Source organism: Tupaia chinensis, unplaced genomic scaffold, assembly GCF_000334495.1.
Source record: "Tupaia chinensis unplaced genomic scaffold, TupChi_1.0 Scaffold140763_1, whole genome shotgun sequence".
Taxonomy (NCBI): Eukaryota; Metazoa; Chordata; class Mammalia; order Scandentia; family Tupaiidae; genus Tupaia; species Tupaia belangeri.
Genome location: NW_006200633.1, coordinates 43,427 through 65,927, shown reverse-complemented (window position 1 = coordinate 65,927; position 22,501 = coordinate 43,427). Strand labels below are relative to the sequence as shown.

Sequence of the window (22,501 nt, the reverse complement as noted above, 5' to 3'; positions counted from 1 at the left end):
GTGACTGGTGCTTGGTGGGGTGTAGCCCATTGGCTGTTAGAACAAGTTTGTTGGACTGAAGACTGACACCTTCAGAGCAGGGCACAAGGAACTCTGGCAACTGGACAAGCTGTCATGGGGAGAAGACTGGGAGCTCTGCTGGGGCTTCTGTGGGCCCAGGTTGGCTGTGAGTTAGAACTGGCCCAGATGGAGCTGAGGGATGTCCCACAGCTGGCAGTGGGAGGAGGGAAGGGAAAGCTGACTGGAAGCTCCTGGAGCCTCCTTGGTATTTCAGGGATATTTCACAGCTTTGAAAGCTGCATCAGTTCTTCCCCAGTGACACCACGTGCATTTGCTTTTCTCTTTTCAACCAGGGGTGAGAGGGTTCCAGGTGGAGCAGAGTCCTCCAGCCCTGAGTCTCCAAGAGGGAACCGACTCTACTCTGCGGTGTAATTTTTCTGCCACTGTGGACAACGTGCAGTGGTTCCGACAGAATCCTGGGGGCAGCCTCATCAATCTGTTTTTTGTGGCTTCAGGGAAGAAACAGAACGGAAGGTTAGAGGCAATGGTTAATTCTAAGGACCGCTATAGCACCCTTCACATCACGGCCTCCCAGCTGGAAGACTTAGGCACCTACCTGTGTGCAGCAGAGGCACAGTGCTCCCAGGTCACCTGCAGGCTGAGCTCAAACTGCAGCTGGGCTTCTGCCAGCATTCGCATAGCGTTAGGTTTCCTACTCATGTTGGCAGTACTTTATCCTTCCATAATTACAAATATATAGTGCTGACATGGAGCTATCAGAGATTCTGGGCAGTATTCTCCTAGGGTCAAATCCGTGTTTAAGTGGGCAATGAAAGTGTTCAACACAGCCAAAGTTAGACCCTCACTAAATAAGTTATAATGGAGAGAAACTTACAAACATCCATAATTCTTGGGACAACTTATCCCTTAATAGCAACACACGGCTTAGTTTCTAAGGAAGGTAAAAAAAAGTGTTATCAAACTTTGCCATGCTTGTATTCATAATCTTTAGTGCCTGGAGGTCTTGAAAAACTGTAATAGAAAAGTGCTAATATTCAGTTAACACTTACACAGAATGGAGCTCTGTATGAAAGTCTTTAATGTCATTTAATCTCTACAATGTTTTGTGATGCAGGTACTGTGTTATCCTCTTTTTTTTTTTTTTTTTTTTTTAACAATGAGGTAAAGAAAGTTTAGAGACCAAATCCCATATCCTCGTCCGACTCCCTGACTCTTCCTTGGCTTCAACCTTGGCTTGGGCCGGGCAGCAGCAGGAGTAGCAGTGGTGGCAGTGGCCACAGGGGTGGCAGCTGCAAATGCAGATGGATCAGCCCAGAAGGCCTTGATCTTTTCAGCAAGTAGGATAAAGGCTTACGTCTATTAAAACTCTTAAAAAAAAAAAAAAAAAAGAGAGACAGAGAAAGTTTAGAGAAGTGAAGTAAAATGAGGTAAAGAAAGGTTAGAGAAGTGAGGTGAAAATTTCAAGGTCACATAACTAAAGAGCCAACTCAGTATTGGGAAAGAAACATTTGTCTGACTTCAGATCCCACAGTCTTAATCCCTGTACGCTTACTGCCTCTTACTGCCTTCTCAGAATTCAAGGCAAATTGCTTATAGTGACAAATATGCAGAATGTTTTCATAACTCAACAAATAAAGCAATTTTGGCAATTTCTAAATAGTTACTCCTCAGAAAAAGCTAGTTTGAGGTTTTGTATAAAGTGATAATTCACCCATTGACCTCTAAACCACCTACTACCACCTCCGGAGGGTCTCAGTGATCCAGGTAGCAGATGCCAGAGGAGCCAAAGGGCCAGGGTCATCCTATAATTCAATCTTTGATTTATTTTTTCTCTCTAAAAGAAAGCTGAAGTTACCTAGAGTTCACTGAAGCAAATGTTTACTCAACAAATATTTAATTTGTGGTATGATCTGATAGGCACTGTTGTAGCGGCAGGGGATTGCTTTACTCCACACTGTAGATAAATTTACTGCACATACAGAATTTTTATTCTGTTTTGGGTGACAGTACAAACAAACGATTGAAGAATTGATTTCAAAATCTAAGTGACACTAAGAAAATAAAATGAATGTGGTTAAGGTGCTGGATTCCCATATGCCCGACTATGCTTTGAGTCCTGGACTGGACAACTTAAAAATCATGACAAATAAATATATGAATAAAGAAATGTTAAAAATTAAAATGAAATGAGTCATGTGAAAGAGAATCACATTACACAATGGTCAGCAGGCCATTTCAGCTCAGCCTTTAATGACAGAAAGATGACTTAAACAGGGTGTGGAGACATGGGGTAAGGAAGACTTTTTTTGTTTTTTTTTTTTGTTTGTTTGTTTTTTAAACTGTCTTTTTAATTTTTTATTTAACTGCATCCATCATCATTTTTTAAATTTCTTTTCTTTACTTTTTTTTTTTTTTTTTTTTTTTTTTTGAACTTGACCTGAGGGAGAGAGAAAGGGAAAATGAGAAAGCAAGCCACCAGGTCCAGGACTTGAACCGTGGTCAGCCATATGGGGTAACAGTAACCCAATCACCACACCACCCGCTGGCTCCACAGAAGAGTTTTTAAATGCAACACTGGTTCTTTGGCAGAGCAAGTGTGGTGTGTCTCTGACAGAAGCTGGTGTTCCCACAATGAGAGGAGAATGGTAGAGGATGATATGGAAGAGATACAGACCTGGTCATTCAAGGCCTTGCACCATCATGGTTAGGTTCTGATTTTATTCTGCATGAAATGGGAGGCATTTGAAAGGGTTTAAATACATCTTTGGAAGTGAAATAACAGGGTTTGAGTACAGCAGATGAGGAAAAAAGAGAATCAGCAGTGACTTCTTTACATAGTTACTGGGAAGATGGGATTGTTGACAAGCTGGAGAAATCTGAAGGAGGAAAATTTTGTGATGATAATAGGAAGACAAAAGTATTGTTTAAACATGTTATGTTTGAGATGTCCATATGACTTCTGATTGGAGCTGACCGGGCAGCTGAGCGCCAGGTCCTCTGAGCCTGGAGTCAGAGAGGACATAGCAGCCTGTGGATAATGTTCAAGCCAGGGGACTGAAGAGATCACGGAAGGAAGAGAAGAAGTTCTTTAACTGAGCTCATGGGCTAATAGGGAAGGAGTCAGTCAGTAAAGGAGACTAGTCAATTGTGTGTGTACTGCCACAGAAGGTAAGAAGAGAAAGTGGCTCAAGAGATGTAACCAATTGTGCCCAAAACATCAGGTGGGGGTTCATGCAGTGAGGGAAAGACAACAATCAGAAGAGACAGATGAAAAATGACTTCAGCTGGAAAGGATTAATTAAATAATTCGTTAGTGTCCTTATTCTTATATTTAAAATGTTTATTGTTACCCTATATTTTGACATTTCTTTTACGGTTTCTGGTTTTGGTATTAGGCATGATTTTGTTGCCTCAAAATCATAAATTATCTAATTATAAATTGTCTATATTTCTTTTATTATTATATTAGTAGCTTTGTTTTTCTCCTTTAAGACTTCTGGGTAATAAAAATTTATTTTGAAATCTGGAGTGAGGTTGGGGCCCAGTTTTTTTTTCTCCAGCAACATTCATTGAGCAATGTATCTGTCATCACTGATCTGCAATACCATGTTTCTATAAAAATTTGGGTCTTGGGACCAGCAGACAGACGGCATCATGATTATGTCACTGGACTCCCACATAGTTAACTTCTGTTCAATTCCTGGACCAAGTGGCTTAAAATTCATGCCAGGTGCATGTGCATGCCCAAAATCCCAAGAGGAGAATGGAGAAGGGATGGTACGGTGGCCATCTCCCCAGGGGCTGGTTTCTAGCTTTCTGTCTCTCTATCTTTCCAGTAGGCAGATGTGCCCTATAGCAAAAATCTCTCTCAAAAAAAAAAAAAAAAAAAAAAAAAAAAAAAGGGATCTCAGTCTTGATTCTCTGTGCACTGAATGGTATTTGCACATGTTTCATATCAGTTTAATTACTTTAGCTTCACAACTTACTTCAATAGCATCGGGCCCAGTTTATGTGCCTTCCTACATTAATTTGGCTATTTATTTTAACTGCCAGAGGGAGTGTACACTTAACAGAGAGAGTCAGAAAGAAGAGGAGAGAGAGAGAGAGAGAATCTACCTCCCAGCCCCCATTGCATATGGTCATGCCACGATCCTTTTCCTTCATTTCTCCATCCTGTCAGGATTTGAGGTACAAATGCGCACATGCTGGGCATGTTTTTCAAGCCTCTGGGGCCAGAATTCAAACCAGAGCTGACATGTGGGAGTCAGTTCTTTTAGCCACTCAGCTATGGAGTCAGTCAAGGCCACTGTTTTATGTTCTGTCTTATTAATTATCCTCCAGGAAGATTGTCTCGTATGAGCTGCATTCTTGAATTAGGAGAGAAGAGGTTAAATTCCCTTACAAGGAAAATGTTTTGTGTCATTGCTGCCTTTGTGGAAGGGCAGGGACCACTGAAGTAATTTTTCTTGATCTCTTATGTTACTAATTGCAAAAAAAATACCATAAAGCCCCTCATTTGCAGAGGCCTCTACCTAACGTGTTGCTAGGTGTTATGCAATGTGCTTTGTGTTCACATTTCTTTTTGTAAAACTTTTTCCAAAAAAAAAAAAAAAGAAAACACTTAACAGGAGTTGATTAAGATTAGTCTCTTCTCATGTATTTATCCTTCTATTGGGTTGCCTTTTGTTTTAGGTGGTGTTGGAGTGGCTTCAGAGCTTTTTGGAAGTCTGGCTAAAGTGAGATTTAGAAGATTGCAGATTGAGTAAGTTTGTTGTGGGTAGGCCAGAAAAAGGGGATGATCAAGGGTTGTGACATTATGAAGTTTGAGAAGTTGTGGTTGTTGTAAAAGTAAGTCTGCAATTGAGGGATAGGGTCTGGCTAAGAATAAAGGTTTGTGAGTTATCAACTTATGATAGAAATTACAGATCTGAGAGTTCCATGAACACTTTAAAATTTTTGCTTGAATTTGAATAGTAATTAAAATATATCATTGTTAAGGCCAGTTAAATTATTTTATTACTGGGGCCAGCAGGTGGCATGGCAATTAAAGTGCTAGACTCACACATGGTAAACCATGGTTCAAGTCCCGGACCTGACAACTTGCTTTCTCACCCCATCCCAAGTTTCTCTCTGGTCAGATTAAAAAAATAATAACAATAGTAAACAAAATTAAATAAATAATTATTTTTTGAAAATTATTTTATTGCCAGAGTGCAGGTGCACTCACCAGAAAAAGAGAAAAAGAGAGAAAGAGCCCCATCAATGGGACATCATCATGCCACAATCCTTTCTCTTCTCTATGTTCATCCCTCCGGGATTTAGGGCATATGTGCATGCATTTCCAACATGTTTTCAAGCTATCAGGGGTAGGATTTGAACCTCACTCAGGATGTGAACTGTGGTTGGCCATGCAGGATCTGGGCCCCTATGCACAGAATTTAACCACTGTACCATGGGGCTGGCCGAATGAAAAATAACTTAAATAACTTCTGTTTTCACTTTTTTTTTCTCTTTAAAAGAGGTTTTCATATTACTGCAGGCTTCTTAAACATTGAAATAAGGTTTAATAGTTAGGATGCTTCTGTTCTCTAAACCCTAGAGAACAGCTTTAAGAATCTTATTACTCCAGAGCTCTATGACAGTCATTGCATTAGCTGGGATGACTTTATGCTGTTCTCTGGTAATAAATAAGCCACAAAATCCCATCGTATTAACATGAGGGACGTTTATTACGTACTCGTGCTGTCTGGAGGTAGGTGGGTGCCCTCCTGCATTCTGTAGCTTCACTAGCGACAGCACGTTTTCCCAGGGTGCAGTGGCAAAGAAAAATAACAGGTGAGGGAGGTATATAGAAGCTCTTAAATTCTTGGTTCTGCCTTGGAGAGGTTCCAGAGAACAGGAAAACCTGTTTAGAAGGCTTTGGTAATGGTCTGGGCTAGAGAAAATTGTGTAATGAGCTAGTGTTGAGCAAACGGAGATTTGGGAGCTTGAACTCTGGCATCTTAGTGAGTGTAGGCAATGACACCCCAAAGAGACCCAGTGAATAGTGACAGTGTCAAAATTGATTCTTCCTGACTGGAATACCACCCCCTATCTCAAGCACATGTTCGCTCTTCTGCCTACCTTTAAACTCCTGGTGTGAAGAAATAAAGAGAGAGGTGATGCAGCCATGGGGCAGTCTGCAGGAGTTCAGGAAAAAGCACAAGAGGGCGCTCCTTTCTTCAGATAAGGCATATTTCCACATTTGCGTGGTGGTTTGACATCCCTTGGTCCCTCTTCTCTGTGCATATTACCTGCCTTCTTCAGTTACTCTTCAGCTGCCAGGGGCAGGCAGGCTCTTTCTAAAGGGGCACAGACTCTCCAGAAGATCCCACACAGAACCCACAGATTCTGAGACCAGATCATCGCCTGTCAGGGTGTTCACGGGTGCAGAGCCCTTTGTCTTCCACACAGCTCTCCAGCCATGCGCTCCGACTTCGGCTCACTGCTTGCTGTGGTCCTGCTGCTGATTCTCAGTGAGTGACATTTCTTTTAGTCGTCTTCTCTTTCTGAATCTGGGTGATAATACCTAGCTCCCCCTCTCCACTGAGGATTGTCCCTCCATGTATAAATTCCTAAATGACAAAATCTTAATTATTTTAGGGAGAACCCACGGAGACTCAGTGACACAGACAGAAGGCCCAGTTACCCTCTTTGAGGAGGCAGCTCTGACCTTGAACTGCACTTACCAGACCAGTAGAACAGTTTTCCTTTTCTGGTATGTCCAGTATGTTAATAAAGCTCCTCAACTCCTGAAGAGTTCATTGGACAAGCAGAAGACAGAGAACGAAGGTTTTTATGCCAATCACATTAAGGATGACAGCTCCTTCCACCTGCAGAAACGCTCCGTGCAAACGTCAGACTCTGCTGTGTACTACTGCGCGATGAGAGACACAGTGGGAGGGACTGCAGGGGGAGCTGAGCACAAACCAGAGAGGGCAGGTGGGGCCTGGGTGAGGCAGCCCTGGGAGGGAGAGTTATGGCTTCTCCCCAGGTGGTGTCTTGGACTGGGGACAGCTAGAGGAAAAGGAACAAATTTTAACCTTGAGCCTTAGAACGCAGGAGCCCTGGTGCTACTCTGAGCAAGAAATAGAGTTAGGGAATCTAAGGCAAACTCGATTTCCTATTTCCAGAAATGTTTCTGTTTCCAGTCAGGATGCACTTCTTTCCTCCAGATGGAAAAACATCCCCTGGTAAATATTTACTCAACTTCTGTGTGGTTCCTCTGCTAAGAGAATCTGGATTTGGTCTCTTCTGGCATATCTCCATCTCTAAATATTGAAAACTTTAAGGACTTTTTTTAAAAAAATCATTTTTAGGGCAAATATCTTAAAGACTAAATGAGATACTGGGAATGCAGCCTGACCAACATCGGCACATGCCTCTGTTGCTGATGGATGTTCCCTTCCTTACAAGTACAGAAGATGTAGAGACCCCATCCTGCCTTCATTCCTTTCTCCAGTTCTTCCTTCCTTCCTTTGCAACTGCTCAAAAACACTGCTGGAAAGGAGATTTTTTAGGAAAGCCTCTGCCCTCCTTGGAGTCTCTTCCTACATTCTGGTTTGCACAGCTAGTGAGAATCAGCCCAGTGGGGAAAGGCTGTGAGGAGAGCCTCATTGTGGCTTTTAACTTACACCCCAAATAAGCGATGTGGGGAAGTGCCTGGATTTCTTTTTAAATTATTTTATTTAACTTCTATTTATTTTAACTTGACCAGAGAGGGACAGAGTGTATGTGTGAGAGAAAGTGAGAAAGCAAGCTGCCAGGTCTGGACTCTAACCATGTGGGAGTCCAGCGCCCTCAACCCCCATGCCACCTGCCGGCTCCAGGGAAGTGTCTGGATATCTTATTTTAGGCTCAGTTTGTTCCTGATGAATTACAGTAAGAAGTGTTTTGGTTGAATCAGTTCTTTCTTTGTGTTTGAAAGAATGTCTGCTCATCATTCATGTACTTGCCTGTATACAAAGGAAGCCTGATCTCTTTAGAGTGCTGCTTTAAGTCAACCATGGGTCTTTCTCCTTGGGAAATCCTTTAGTGTCAATGTGTGTAAAAACATAGGGATGGGTGAATTGTCTTTCTTAGTGGCTGGCAAGTTAGACCCAGATGGTGATGCTGTATTGCCTAGGACCAGGAAAGAAAGAAATAAGAGTTTCTCACTGAAACTCTGTTCACATTTTGGATTTCAGAACTGGGACCTTACGTGGCTTAAGAACAATCAGAGACTCCAGCAGCTGCAGTGGCGACCCTATGATTTCAGTAGGACCATGAGGATTTATAGAGAAGTGAGAAAGCCTGGGAAATATTTGCCCCATTGCAAACTACATGGGCTCCGTGCAGTCTCTTTGAGACCTCAGTGGACTTGTGGGAAAATATAATTTCAAAGAGTTGATTACGGGCTGAGCTCTGCCCCTCCCATTAGAGTGTTGAGATTTTTTTTTGTTTGTTTGTTTGTTTGTTTTTGTTTTTGTTTTGTTTTTCCATAGGGTGCATGTGCTCTCTGGAGAGAGTCAGTGAAAGACAATGAGCGGGAGAGTAAGAAATCATCCCCCCGGTGGATGGTCATGCCATAATCCTTTTTCTTTCTTTCTTCTCTTGGGATTTTGGGCACATATGCCAACACATTCTGCATGGCTCTTAAGCCACCAGATCCTGGACTTAAACAGTAGTTGGTAATGTGAGTCCAGCGCCTTGACCAGTACACCACCTGTTGGCTACATATGCTGAAATTCTAACCCTCACTTAGACTCTATTGGGAGATAGGGCCTTCAGGGAGGCAAATAAGGTTAAATGAGATCATAATAGGATTAGTGTCCTTGTAAGAAGAGGAAGGAGGATCCGACCTGGGCTGGTGTTTAGGGTGGCTCAATGCCACTTGGCTATGTGGTTTGAGTCCTGAATCTGGTGGCTTGAGAAACACACTAGCGTATGTGCATGCTGTAAGTGAATCTTGATTTGAAGTTGAGCTTGTGATTATGGAGAATAAATGCAATACATTGCCATGTGATAATTAGACCGAACCAAGAGAACTGGCTGATGGAGCTCAGAAACACACATTCAACGATCAGTATAACAGCTGTGATTGTCGGATGGATTTACTCACTCAAGAAATATTTGAGTAACCACTAAATTCCATGACATTGCCTCAAAATGAATCTTCTCATATGCTAAAAAAGTGCTATTTTACAAATAATCTGGTTAGAGGCCAGTATATAGGATTTTTTTCTTGAAGACAAACCTCTGTATAGTCATGTGTCACTGAACATGGGGATAAAAATGTATTATTAGGCAATGTTGTCTTTGTTCAAATGTTGTACGATGTACTTACACAAACCTAGATGGGATTGTAGTAACACACCTGGGCCGTAATGGTGTAGCCGACATGCTCCTCCCGGGATCACTGCTGTATATGCAGTCCACTGAACAGACGTTGTGTGGCCCTGAGAGCATTTGTGTCAGAGCAGAACTGACCAAACAGTCACACTCTCTAGACTGGGCAGAGGACTTGGGCTAATGCTTCATTATGACACCCCCCAATTGTACTGAAATCCAAGAGTGCATCTGGTCAGCACTAGAATTTGAATTTGTAGTGTTATTTGTATCCATAATTTAAATTTTACTAGAGACTGCCAAACTGATTTTGTAGTGTTCAAACTTGGTGATTTGACTCTTGAGGATGATTTTTGAGAGCTTCCATTTTATCATGTCTTTATTAGTATTGGTATTTTTAAACTTAACGTTTTTGACAGTCTGACAAATGTAAATATTTAAAATTTTTCTGGTTAATAGTGAGGAGTAGCATCTTTATTACTTAAGTGAGTTTCCTCTTTTCTAAAGTCCCTGTTCTTTTAATAGATTGTTCACCATTTTCTACATGATTTATGGGTGTTTGTTATTGGTTCTTGATAATAATCTAGAGCAAACTGTCTTAAAAATGTCTTCGTAAGTGGATTACTTTTCAATGCTATTTATTTGTTCACTTAATTTTCAGGGTAAGTGTGCTTGCCAGAGAGAGAGAAAAAAAACTCCCAGTGGGGTTTGGTCATATCGCAATCCTTTTTCCTTCATTTCTCCATCCCATCGGGATTTTGGGCACACTTATACGCACATGCCCAGCTTGTTTTTCAAGTCACTGGAGGCTGGGATTTGAACTGTGCTTGTCCGTGTGGGACCAAACTCCCTTAACTCCTGTGCTGTAGGCTGGTCCTACTTTTATTTTTATTTGAAATTTTTCAAAGCATGTAATTGACAGCATCCATATAACTTTATCTGAAATGATGTGGGCAAATAAAATGAATTTTGATTTTGTCAACAGTGTATACTCTGGGTTACTTGTCTATCAAGTTCTTTATTAGAGTTAAAAAATAAATACAAAGCAACTTAAATAGAGATACCATTGAGGTCAGGTACTTGAAGTCACCTATCTTTTGATTAATTTTTACATTTGTAACTCTAAGGTACAATAAAACGTTGTTGCCTAAAATGTAAAATATTGAAGTTAAATACTGAAGTTTTATCTCCTAATCAGAGAGAGTAGTTCCTTTGTCTTACTGCACTTTTGATTGGGTGATTACGATTTACCTTCATATTTTCTTAACTCTAAGGATTTTTGTCATGCTGTTCCCAACACCTTTATATCTGATCCTACTAAAAGTTCATGTTACTTACAGAAATGTATTTCCAAATACACATTCCTAATGTCTGTTCTTCAATATGGTTATGGGTGGCCTTGCATTGTGTGATTTTTTTTTTCCCTGAGGCCTAGTTACCTATGTTAGCCCTTTCTTGGCTTCACCAGCTCAGATTGTTGCTGCTTTTTGAACAAAACCCTATCTATTTCCTCTCTCCCTTTTGCCTACCTTCTCTCTAATCCCTTGTGATTGTTTGGCTCAGAGGCAGGTCAGACCTCAAGGAATAGATGAACTCAATGCAGCAACAACAATAATAGAAGAATTTTGGTGACTACATTATAGGGTGTAATAAAATAAAAACCCACTACTGTAAGAGTTAATTCCTCTCATTACCACTCTGGCACATGGTTTCAGAGGTCCACACCATAGCAACATTCTTTAATGATTCAGTTTGTGGCCATAAAGGGACAGTGGCTTCTCTTTCATTGTTGAAATGATGCCTTCCTTATAGCTAGAAATCCTGTTTACATCAGAGGAATCTTATCTCTGATTGGTTGGCAGATAGAAAGACTCTATTGGCTTACTGCATTAAAAGAACTAAGGAATAAAAACTATTTCTTCGGCTATACAATTTCAGGCAGCATTTCATATATCAAGATCAAGTTTCAGGACGGAGATGCAAAAAGGATATGCATTGATTATATTTTGGCTTCATCTTGGCTGTGAGTTGAGGGGTTTTAAGAGCAGAGACCCCAGGGGACATTCATTCAAGTCTTAGGAGGAATGATAGGGATAGAGTCTGATCTTATTTGGCGTTTCTTATTGGACACATAAGCACAAAATTATGATACACTGGAATGTATATATTGTGTCTGATGTCTCTCTCAACAGGGGTGAATGGAGAAAACCAAGTGGAGCAGAGTCCTCGTTCACTGGAACTCCAGGAGGAAGGCTCCAGCTTCATGAGTTGCACTTACGGTGAATGGAGAAAACCAAGTGGAGCAGAGTCCTCGTTCACTGGAACTCCAGGAGGAAGGCTCCAGCTTCATGAGTTGCACTTACTCAGTGGTTTTAATAATTTGCAGTGGTACAGGCAAGATTCGGGAAAGGGTCCCCAGCACCTATTCTCCATGTATTCACCTGGAGACGGGAAATTGAAAGGCAGAGTAAGAGCTACGTTACAGAAGAATGGAAGCAGCCTGCACATCACGGCCTTGCAGCTTGAAGACTCAGCCACCTACTTCTGCGCTGGAGCCCTACAGTGCTCCCAGGCACCTGGGACCTGGACTCAAACCTGCAGCTGGGCAGGAGAAGCACAACAGAAGCATCAGCCACAGAGCCTCTGAGCTGGGAGGGATGTGGCAAGAGGCTTGGGTAGGGGGAGATGAAAGCTGTTGTTTATTTGATGCACATATCTTTCGTCAGACCAACCTTTGCATTCTCAGTGTGCCTCCCTTGAATGCATCGACCCTGACCTGTCCTTGTACAGAATCTGCCAGAGCCCAGGGCAGTCTGTGTATTTAGGAATACCTCTCCTCTGTCTGGTCTCATGAAAACTTGTCCAGAAGTTTTGAGACTGTGTTTCCTCTGTCATAAAGTGACAAATGTAAATATTTAAAATTTTTCTGGTTAATAGTGAGGAGTAGCATCTTTATTACTTAAGTGAGTTTCCTCTTTTCTAAAGTCCCTGTTCTTTTAATAGATTGTTCACCATTTTCTACATGATTTATGGGTGTTTGTTATTGGTTCTTGATAATAATCTAGAGCAAACTGTCTTAAAAATGTCTTCGTAAGTGGATTACTTTTCAATGCTATTTATTTGTTCACTTAATTTTCAGGGTAAGTGTGCTTGCCAGAGAGAGAGAAAAAAAACTCCCAGTGGGGTTTGGTCATATCGCAATCCTTTTTCCTTCATTTCTCCATCCCATCGGGATTTTGGGCACACTTATACGCACATGCCCAGCTTGTTTTTCAAGTCACTGGAGGCTGGGATTTGAACTGTGCTTGTCCGTGTGGGACCAAACTCCCTTAACTCCTGTGCTGTAGGCTGGTCCTACTTTTATTTTTATTTGAAATTTTTCAAAGCATGTAATTGACAGCATCCATATAACTTTATCTGAAATGATGTGGGCAAATAAAATGAATTTTGATTTTGTCAACAGTGTATACTCTGGGTTACTTGTCTATCAAGTTCTTTATTAGAGTTAAAAAATAAATACAAAGCAACTTAAATAGAGATACCATTGAGGTCAGGTACTTGAAGTCACCTATCTTTTGATTAATTTTTACATTTGTAACTCTAAGGTACAATAAAACGTTGTTGCCTAAAATGTAAAATATTGAAGTTAAATACTGAAGTTTTATCTCCTAATCAGAGAGAGTAGTTCCTTTGTCTTACTGCACTTTTGATTGGGTGATTACGATTTACCTTCATATTTTCTTAACTCTAAGGATTTTTGTCATGCTGTTCCCAACACCTTTATATCTGATCCTACTAAAAGTTCATGTTACTTACAGAAATGTATTTCCAAATACACATTCCTAATGTCTGTTCTTCAATATGGTTATGGGTGGCCTTGCATTGTGTGATTTTTTTTTTCCCTGAGGCCTAGTTACCTATGTTAGCCCTTTCTTGGCTTCACCAGCTCAGATTGTTGCTGCTTTTTGAACAAAACCCTATCTATTTCCTCTCTCCCTTTTGCCTACCTTCTCTCTAATCCCTTGTGATTGTTTGGCTCAGAGGCAGGTCAGACCTCAAGGAATAGATGAACTCAATGCAGCAACAACAATAATAGAAGAATTTTGGTGACTACATTATAGGGTGTAATAAAATAAAAACCCACTACTGTAAGAGTTAATTCCTCTCATTACCACTCTGGCACATGGTTTCAGAGGTCCACACCATAGCAACATTCTTTAATGATTCAGTTTGTGGCCATAAAGGGACAGTGGCTTCTCTTTCATTGTTGAAATGATGCCTTCCTTATAGCTAGAAATCCTGTTTACATCAGAGGAATCTTATCTCTGATTGGTTGGCAGATAGAAAGACTCTATTGGCTTACTGCATTAAAAGAACTAAGGAATAAAAACTATTTCTTCGGCTATACAATTTCAGGCAGCATTTCATATATCAAGATCAAGTTTCAGGACGGAGATGCAAAAAGGATATGCATTGATTATATTTTGGCTTCATCTTGGCTGTGAGTTGAGGGGTTTTAAGAGCAGAGACCCCAGGGGACATTCATTCAAGTCTTAGGAGGAATGATAGGGATAGAGTCTGATCTTATTTGGCGTTTCTTATTGGACACATAAGCACAAAATTATGATACACTGGAATGTATATATTGTGTCTGATGTCTCTCTCAACAGGGGTGAATGGAGAAAACCAAGTGGAGCAGAGTCCTCGTTCACTGGAACTCCAGGAGGAAGGCTCCAGCTTCATGAGTTGCACTTACTCAGTGGTTTTAATAATTTGCAGTGGTACAGGCAAGATTCGGGGAAGGGTCCCCAGCACCTATTCTCCATGTATTCACCTGGAGACGGGAAATTGAAAGGCAGAGTAAGAGCTACGTTACAGAAGAATGGAAGCAGCCTGCACATCACGGCCTTGCAGCTTGAAGACTCAGCCACCTACTTCTGCGCTGGAGCCCTACAGTGCTCCCAGGCACCTGGGACCTGGACTCAAACCTGCAGCTGGGCAGGAGAAGCACAACAGAAGCATCAGCCACAGAGCCTCTGAGCTGGGAGGGATGTGGCAAGAGGCTTGGGTAGGGGGAGATGAAAGCTGTTGTTTATTTGATGCACATATCTTTCGTCAGACCAACCTTTGCATTCTCAGTGTGCCTCCCTTGAATGCATCGACCCTGACCTGTCCTTGTACAGAATCTGCCAGAGCCCAGGGCAGTCTGTGTATTTAGGAATACCTCTCCTCTGTCTGGTCTCATGAAAACTTGTCCAGAAGTTTTGAGACTGTGTTTCCTCTGTCATAAAGTCTGACAAATGAACATCAAATAAGAAAATCTGGAAAGGTTGTGTATAACCAAAGGCAAGCATTAAGATTCTCTTTCAGCATGCTGTGCTTTCTATTATTGTAATACACCTAATTGTTAAATTTATTCACAACACTTAAAAATTAATTAATTTAAGTGCTTTCTAGAGAGAGAGAGAGAAAGCAGAAATAAAATAAAATAAAATAAAATAAAAGTAATCCCCCATCGGGAATGGTCGTCCTACAATCCATTCTCCTCCATTTCTCCCTTCTTTCAGGATTTGGGGTATACATGCACACATGTTTGGTATGTTTTCCAAGCTTTCAGGTCTGGGACTTGAGCCATGTGGTCAACCCTGTGGGATCCAGCTGCTTTAAACACCAGGCCATGGGCTGACCCCATAACATTTATTGAAGACCAACTAAATGTCACATACTCTGCTTCCTGTTCCCAAAAGGCTCACTATGACAGTAATAATAGACAGCTAAGAATCATATGTGAAAAATGCCCTAACATTTTCTAGGCTATTCTAGGTGGCCCACAAAGGTGAAAGAACTATCCCTTTGTCCTTTCCTGGAAATTACGCGTTGACGTTTGACTTGCAGGGAGCCGGGAGCTTTCTGAAATGCTTCGGTTACTCACGGTCCTTTGCCAGATAAGACCCGTGTCCAGGGCACTGGTTCCTCATCTCACCTGGGCTTATGCCAAAGATGTTAAATTTGGTGCCGACGCCCGAGCCTTAATGCTTCAAGGTGTAGACCTTTTAACTGATGCCATAGCAGTTACAATGGGGCCAACGGGAAGAACAGTAGTAATTGAAGAGAGTTGGAGAAGTTCCAGTGTAACAAAAGATGGTGTGACTGTTGCAAAATCAATTGACTTAAAGGATAAATATAAGAATATTGGAGCTAATCTTGTTCAAGATGTTGCCAATAATAAAACAAAGAGGCTGGGGATGGTACCACCACTGCTACTGTACTGGCACATTCTATTACCAAGAAAGGCTTTGAAAAAATTAGTAAAGGTGCTAATCCAGGGGAAATCAGGAGAGGTGTGATGTTAGTTGTTGATGTAATTGTTGAAGTTAAGAAGCAGCCTAAACCTGTGACAACCCCTGAAGAAATTGCTCAGGTTGGTACAACTTCTGCAAATGGAAACAAATAAATTGGTAACATTATTTCTGATGCCATGTAAAAGGTCAGAAGAAAGGGTGTCATCACAGTAAAGGATAAAAAACACTGAGTGATGAATTAGAAATTATTGAAGGCACGAAGTTCGATCAAGGCTATATTTTTCCATACTTTATTAATATGTCAAAAGGTCAGAAATGTGAATTCCAGGATGTCTATGTTGAATGAAAAGAAAATTTCACGTGTAGAGCCCATTGTAACTGCTCTTTAAATTGCCAATGTTCATTGTAATCCCTTGGTCATAATTGCTGAAGATATTGATGGAGAAATTCTAAGTACACGTGTTTTGAATAGGCTAAAAGTTGGTCTTCAGGTCGTAGCAGTAAAAGCTCCAGGTTTTGGTGACAATAGAAAGAACCAGCTTAAAGACATGGCTATTGCTACAGGTGGCGTGGTGTTTGGAGAAGAGGGATTGACTCTAAATACTGAGGATGTTCAGACTCATGACTTAGGAAAAGTTGGAGAGGTCATTGTGATCAAAGATGATGCCATGTTCTTGAAAGGAAAAGGTAACAGAGCTCAAATTGAAAAACATATTCAAGAAATCATTGAGCAGTTAGATGTCACAACTAGCAAATATGAAGAGGGAAAACTGAATGACGTCTGGCAAAACTTTCAGAAAGAGTAGCTGTGCTGAAGGTTGGTGGGACCAGTGATGTCGAAGTGAACAAAAAGAAAGAGTTACAGATACCCTCAATGCTGTAAGAGCTACTGTTGAGGAAGGCATTGTTCTAGGAGGGGGGTTGTGCTCTGCTTTGGGACATTCCAGCCTTGGACTCACTGACTCCAGCTAATGAAGGTTAAAAAATTGGTATACAAATCATGAAAAGAGCACTCAAAGTTACTTCAAAGACCATTGCTAAGAATGCAGGTGTTGAAGGATCATTTATAGTTGAGAAAATTATCCAAAGTTCTTCAGAAGTTGGTTATGATGCCATGCTTGGAGATTTTGTGAATGTGGTGGAAAAAGGAACCGTTGACCCAGCAAGGGTTGTAAGAACTGCTTTAGTGGATGCTGCTGGAGTGGCCTCACTGTTAACTACAGCAGAAGTCGTAGTTACAGAAATCCCTAAAGAAGAAAAGGAGTCTGGATTGGGCGGAATGGGTGGAATGGGAGGGGGTATGGGAGGGGACATGTTCTAACTTCTAGAATAGTGCTATACATTACTGATGAATTGTGACATAACCTCACGGCAGTGCTCCTCACTGCATAACTTCAGAGAAGTTAGTTGAATAAAAAAGAATGTGAAGAAAAGGCTGGCCGATGTTTAAGAAAATCACTATAATCATCCGTTACTGGTTTCACTTGACAATATATAATGGTTTACTGCTGTCATTGTTCATGCCTACAGATAACTTATTTTGTATTTTTGAATAAAAAAGACATTTGTACATTCCTGATACTGGGTGTAAGAACCATGTACAAGTGTACTGCTTTCAACTTAAATCACTGAGGTATTTTTACTACTATTCTGTTAAAATCAGGATTTTAGTGCTTGCCATCACCGAATGAGAAGTTAAGCAGCCTTTCTGTGGAGAGTAAAAATAATTGTGTACAAAGTAGAGAAATATCCAATTATGTGACAACCCTTGTGTAATAAAAATTTATTTAACGTTAAAAAAAATGCTTTAACAGTGGTTTCCATTCATTCATCTGAACAATCATCTATTTCCTCTCTAGGCATTACATGTGGTGATGTTCAATAGTTAAGCTTTCATAGAGCTGGTGTTTCCTTAAGGTTCTGGGATACCCAGAGGGAGCTCTCAGTCTATCTGGGAGTTAGAAATTCATGAAAAACAGCAAAGAAATTTTAGTTTCCTCTTTGTCAGTCATTCTTCTCATGAAAACATAGTTAGACATTGGAGATACCTGAGCATCTTTTTTTTTTTTTGGTTGGGGGACAAGTGCTTCAAAAGTCTCTTGTGACAGGGACAATCACTGTCTTGGCTCCTTACCTTGAAGCACTCACTGGCAGGACAGAGGAGGACTTCCAGGTGGTTGTAGGACCAAATCAACTAGAAAGTGAAGTGCGATAGGCCACCATAGGTGAAACAAATAAAAGCAAGCTTGACCCCTTATTTAACAGTAAAATTATAGTGATGAAATAAAATACCATACATGACAATATTGACAAACAATATCAAGGACTATAGATTCTAGATTGAATGACCCAGCTCAGGACAGGATAATGGGTTTGTGATACTATGGGAATGGAGAAAAGAGAAGCTGAGCCCACTGAAGCAATGTCATAGGGAGTCCCAGCTCACATGAGGCCCTGATACAAGTGTCCCTGCATTGCCAGAGGTCTTACTTTCCTGAGCAGGTCTGGACAGCTGCAGTGGGAGGTGAGTACAGAGGAGGATTAGCCATCTCCACAGGCTGAAAAGACTTCCCTGGTTTAAGGCAGAATACTGAGAAAGGACCTGATGGCCTCATGACTTTGATAAATGGGGAGAAGAGAACACCATGGTTAGAAAAAGCACAGCTCCCTGACTGTTTAGCACTCTGCAAACCTCCCCCGCCCCACTCCCAACCAGAGTCTTAGACTCACTTCTGAGCAGAGACCATACAGCATTCTCCAAGCACCTACAGCTTGTGTGCCCCAGTGTTTCTCCACCCTAATTGTACACTGGAACAAGCTGAAGGCTTTTTAAGAACATAAGTCTTCTGCCCACTCTAGACCAATTTTTTCAGTCTCTGGTGGCCAGGTCCTGGACTCCCTAGTTCACACAATTCCCCTAAGGTGCAGCCAGAATTGAGACTTTTTGTAATCACCAAACTCTATCGGTAAGCTGCTAAGGCCTTTTCCTGATTTAGAGACATGCTGACGCAGGTAGTATGATGGCTGTTGTTAATGTAAGAGGAATGTGAAATATCAGGGTAGCTTATGAGTGGATATAGCACTTGGAGTTTTAAGAGCATTAGATTAGAAGTCATGAGTATAAGACTTGGCAATTCAGTAACATCTGATGGTTTCTAATGAATAGTTTCTAATAATGCTTGATCTGTTTTATTCCCAAGGTGCCTGTGAAGATCAAGATCATATAAAACTGGCTTAAAAACTTCAAACTCCAACCAGGCATAACTGATGAATATTAATAAAGCCTTATTCCAAGGCTGGTTCAAATTTAGCCTCAGATGGCCCAGTAGCAGGCACACTGTACTACTCGTTGAATGAATTAGTGAAGAAAAGAATCAACCTGAATGAAAACGTACAGCAAATAGACTGAGAATGGAGGAGAGCATGTGACCTATTCTAGGTTACCATAACGACGATTTTGATTATGAGTAAAATCATTTTGTCACCTTTGTCTTCCTTTATATTCCTGTGAAAGAATAATTAATTTTGGTTCCTGCTGTCTTTACAGGGTGGTATACAACCTTAAGTCTTAATAAATATTTTCAGTTGTCTGCATTTGGAATATGTCCTTCACTGAATAGATTAATTTACTTTCTTGAGTTTATTTATTTACCTAAGAAAGCTGTAGTTAATCACTCATTGTATAATTTAATTTTAAGGTGAAGAAGAGTAAAAATTTGTCTAAAGTGTTTGGAGCTATTATTTAAAAAAATGAAAATAAAATGTTAAAGATTGGCAAATACTCTTCTTTATATATTGGTCAAAAACTAAGACAGAGGAAAGAGGAGAGTCACTAATCTTTAAAAACTGATCATCTTGGGACCAGCAGTTAGCATAATGGCTATGTCACTGGACTCCCACGTAGTTGACTGCGGTTCGAGTCCTGAACCCGGTGGCTTAAACTCACGTCGGGCATGTGTGCGTGTGTGCCCAGGATCCCGAGAGGAGAACGGAGGAGAAGGGATTGCGGCGTGGCTATTCCCCCGGGGGGTGATTTCTCGCTTTCTATCTCTCTGTCTGTCTCTGTCTCTCTGGCGAACACACTCGCCCTTTAGCAGAAACCTCTTCAAAAAAAAAAAATACTGATCATCTTTATCGGTTGCCAGAATTTCTTACATTTTAGATTTGAATTGCTCTCAATAACAAATTATCTAGATGTTTAAAAGTAAACTATTCAGAATATGAAACCTCAAAGATGAGAGTATTATGAAACAAGTCAAGGTTGTGGACAGAATACCCAAAAATATCATTGTGGTTTTACCTTGGACAAAATCAGGCTGCTATGAAGCAGTTAACACATCACAAATGTGTAAGGAACATTAACTTTGTACTGAAGACAGCAGTCTTTTTAAAGGGACACCTCTGGCAATCCCATGAGTATGTGAATATACGTATATTAGTCTCAGGGTAGTGCTGAAGAACGTGATGTCTTAGTAGAGTTTTCCCTGACTACAGTTCTTATGTGTTCCTTGACTGGGGCCACCTCTACTTCCCTTGAAGACTCCTCTCATAATTAAATGGACTGAAATAGCTGCTGTATTTCCCACTGGGAGCGTTCTAAATCTGCCTGGCATCTCCTTTTTGTCCTGCTGTGATTTCTTAGGTGGTCAACCTCAAGGATACCCTAATTGACTTTTGCCCAAATTCAACCTTTAGTGCAGGTTTCCAGTGTAACAATACTGTTCTAAGGAGGAAGGAATATGGATGAGTCTTGGTTAAAACCGATATTGTTTGGGGACCAGGAGGTGGTGTAATGGTTACGTCCCTGGACTCACAGTTGACTGTAGTTCAAGTCATGTCCCAGCAACTTAAAACTCATGTCACGTGCATATACGTTCATGCAAAATCCCAAGAGTAGAATGGAGGTGAAGGGATTGTGGTGTGGCCATCCCTCCTGGAGAGTAATTTCTCGTTTTCTGTCTCACTGGTGGGTGCACATGCCCTACCACAAAAATCTCTCTTAAAAAAAATTGATATTGTTTTTCATTTTTAATGTGACAACTTTAATCTTACTCCTTCTGTTTCTAAGACCTTGCCCATTTTATCCTGGAAAGCCAAACCAAGTTGTCTGATATAAACTTGCAGGACCCATGCAAAATACTGCAAACTGATTTTGAAATCTTTGAGCTTTTCTGTACTTACTATGGCTGTTAGAAAAGCTGGACTTTTTTTTTCCTCAGTTGTTGGAAGTTGTACAACATTCCAAATAAATAAACTGTAGCTTGGACTCCTTGGTATTAGCAATCTCCCTATTTTCTGCTTCTTTTGGAGGGAGAGACATGTACTCCAATCATTTATCAAATACTTACCTTAAATTTGTTTCTAGCTTCTCACGTCAACATAAAATGAGCTCATTGTCCCTAACAATTTCAGTACTGCGAACTGTGTACTGAGACTTTCCACTGGGGTAGTCAAGGGACTGAGGTGAGGAAGAACCTGCTCACAGAAATAAGTCATGAATCCTGTGGAATGGACATTTTTAGAGAAGGGTACTGAGTGCACTGTAAGAGTGTCTGTGCAGTTGGAATCTGAAGAAGGAAGGTCTTTCTTGTCTGCTGTTCAGCCACCCACTCTGTAAGCTGTTGTCTTCCTCTCACTGTAAACTTTTTAATCCAGATAGTATCTCCTTGAAAAAACCAACTTCTTCGCCAGTCACATCTTCTAGGACCTTTTTAGATTGAGTAAGTTTAAGCTCCCTTACTTCCTTGTTTAAGACTTTATCTGGTAAAGGCTTCAGTTTTGTGGACAGGAATTTAATTGCTTGTTCTCTAACAATGTCCCGTCCTTGAGGTATTTGGCTGAACAACCTCAACAACAGGCCATTGTTCACTAAGTTAAAAACTGTGGCTGCAACATGAAACACAAAAACCCAATTTCCCATGCCTGTATTATAGAAATAAGGGGGGTCTCAGAATCTATGCTTTTACAAGCTCTCTTGTTGATTTTTTAAAAATTAATTAATTAATTAATTAATTTACAGTCATTCACTGTATGTCAATATAGTATACAAAATGAGATTTTCCATCCAGTATACATTGTATATTGGCTCAATGCTGGATATTACCATACATGTTATCACCAACAAGTACTTTTTTATTTCTTGTTTCTTATATATTTTGCTTTTTCCCCCTCCCTTGATTCCTACCTTTCACCCCCTGCCAACTCCCCCACCCTTCTCCCACACTGTCTCTGGTATGTACAATTGTTTTCCATGCCTTTTTTTCTTTTTTTTTTCATATATCTTTGATTCACTAAAGATCTTAATTAATTTAAAGACTTTCAATAGCAAGCACAGCTGATATATGCATATTTATGAACACATGTCTGACTTCAGGCATAAACCTCAGTGAGTAATGTGAATATACTGTAAAGTAGCACCTAGTGGGTGCTATATAGCTTACTGCAGTCATTAAATAGGTATTAATAGGTATTTTTTAATGCATTTTTTAATTTCAAAAAATGTTTCAGTTTTAATATATCAAAGTAAAAAAAATGTTAAGAGAAATTTGCTTAAAACTTAAAACAGGAGGGAACCAGCAGTTAGCGTAATGGCTATGTCACTGGACTCCCACGTAGTCGACCGCGGTTCGTGTCCTGGACCCGGTGGCTTAAAACTCACGCCGGGCGCGTGTGCGTGCGTGCCCAAGATCCTGAGAGGAGAATGGAGGAGAAGGGATTGCGGCGTGACCATCCCCCCTGGGGGGTGATTTCTCGCTTTCTGTCTCTATGTCTCTCTCTGTCTGTCTGGCGAGCGCACGCGCCCTACAGTGAAA

General features: G+C 40.7%; 2 pseudogenes and 2 gene segments (V, D, J or C); 3 read left to right on the top strand and 1 right to left on the bottom strand.

Moving 5' to 3' along the window:
• LOC114004964 (T cell receptor alpha variable 22-like) lies at positions 1–1,013 on the top strand. The segment is given in 2 exon segments: positions 1–166; positions 354–1,013. Coding segments are annotated over 2 exon segments (459 nt in total).
• A 4,597-nt stretch (positions 1,014–5,610) lies between these two features.
• On the top strand, positions 5,611–8,516 carry LOC102468690 (T cell receptor alpha variable 18-like). The segment is given in 2 exon segments: positions 5,611–6,536; positions 6,664–8,516. Coding segments are annotated over 2 exon segments (504 nt in total).
• A 6,374-nt stretch (positions 8,517–14,890) lies between these two features.
• LOC102503194 (60 kDa heat shock protein, mitochondrial pseudogene) lies at positions 14,891–17,451 on the top strand (annotated as a pseudogene).
• A 3,252-nt stretch (positions 17,452–20,703) lies between these two features.
• LOC102468272 (apoptosis inhibitor 5-like) overlaps positions 20,704–22,501 on the bottom strand; it is a 4,426-nt pseudogene continuing 2,628 nt past the window's right edge.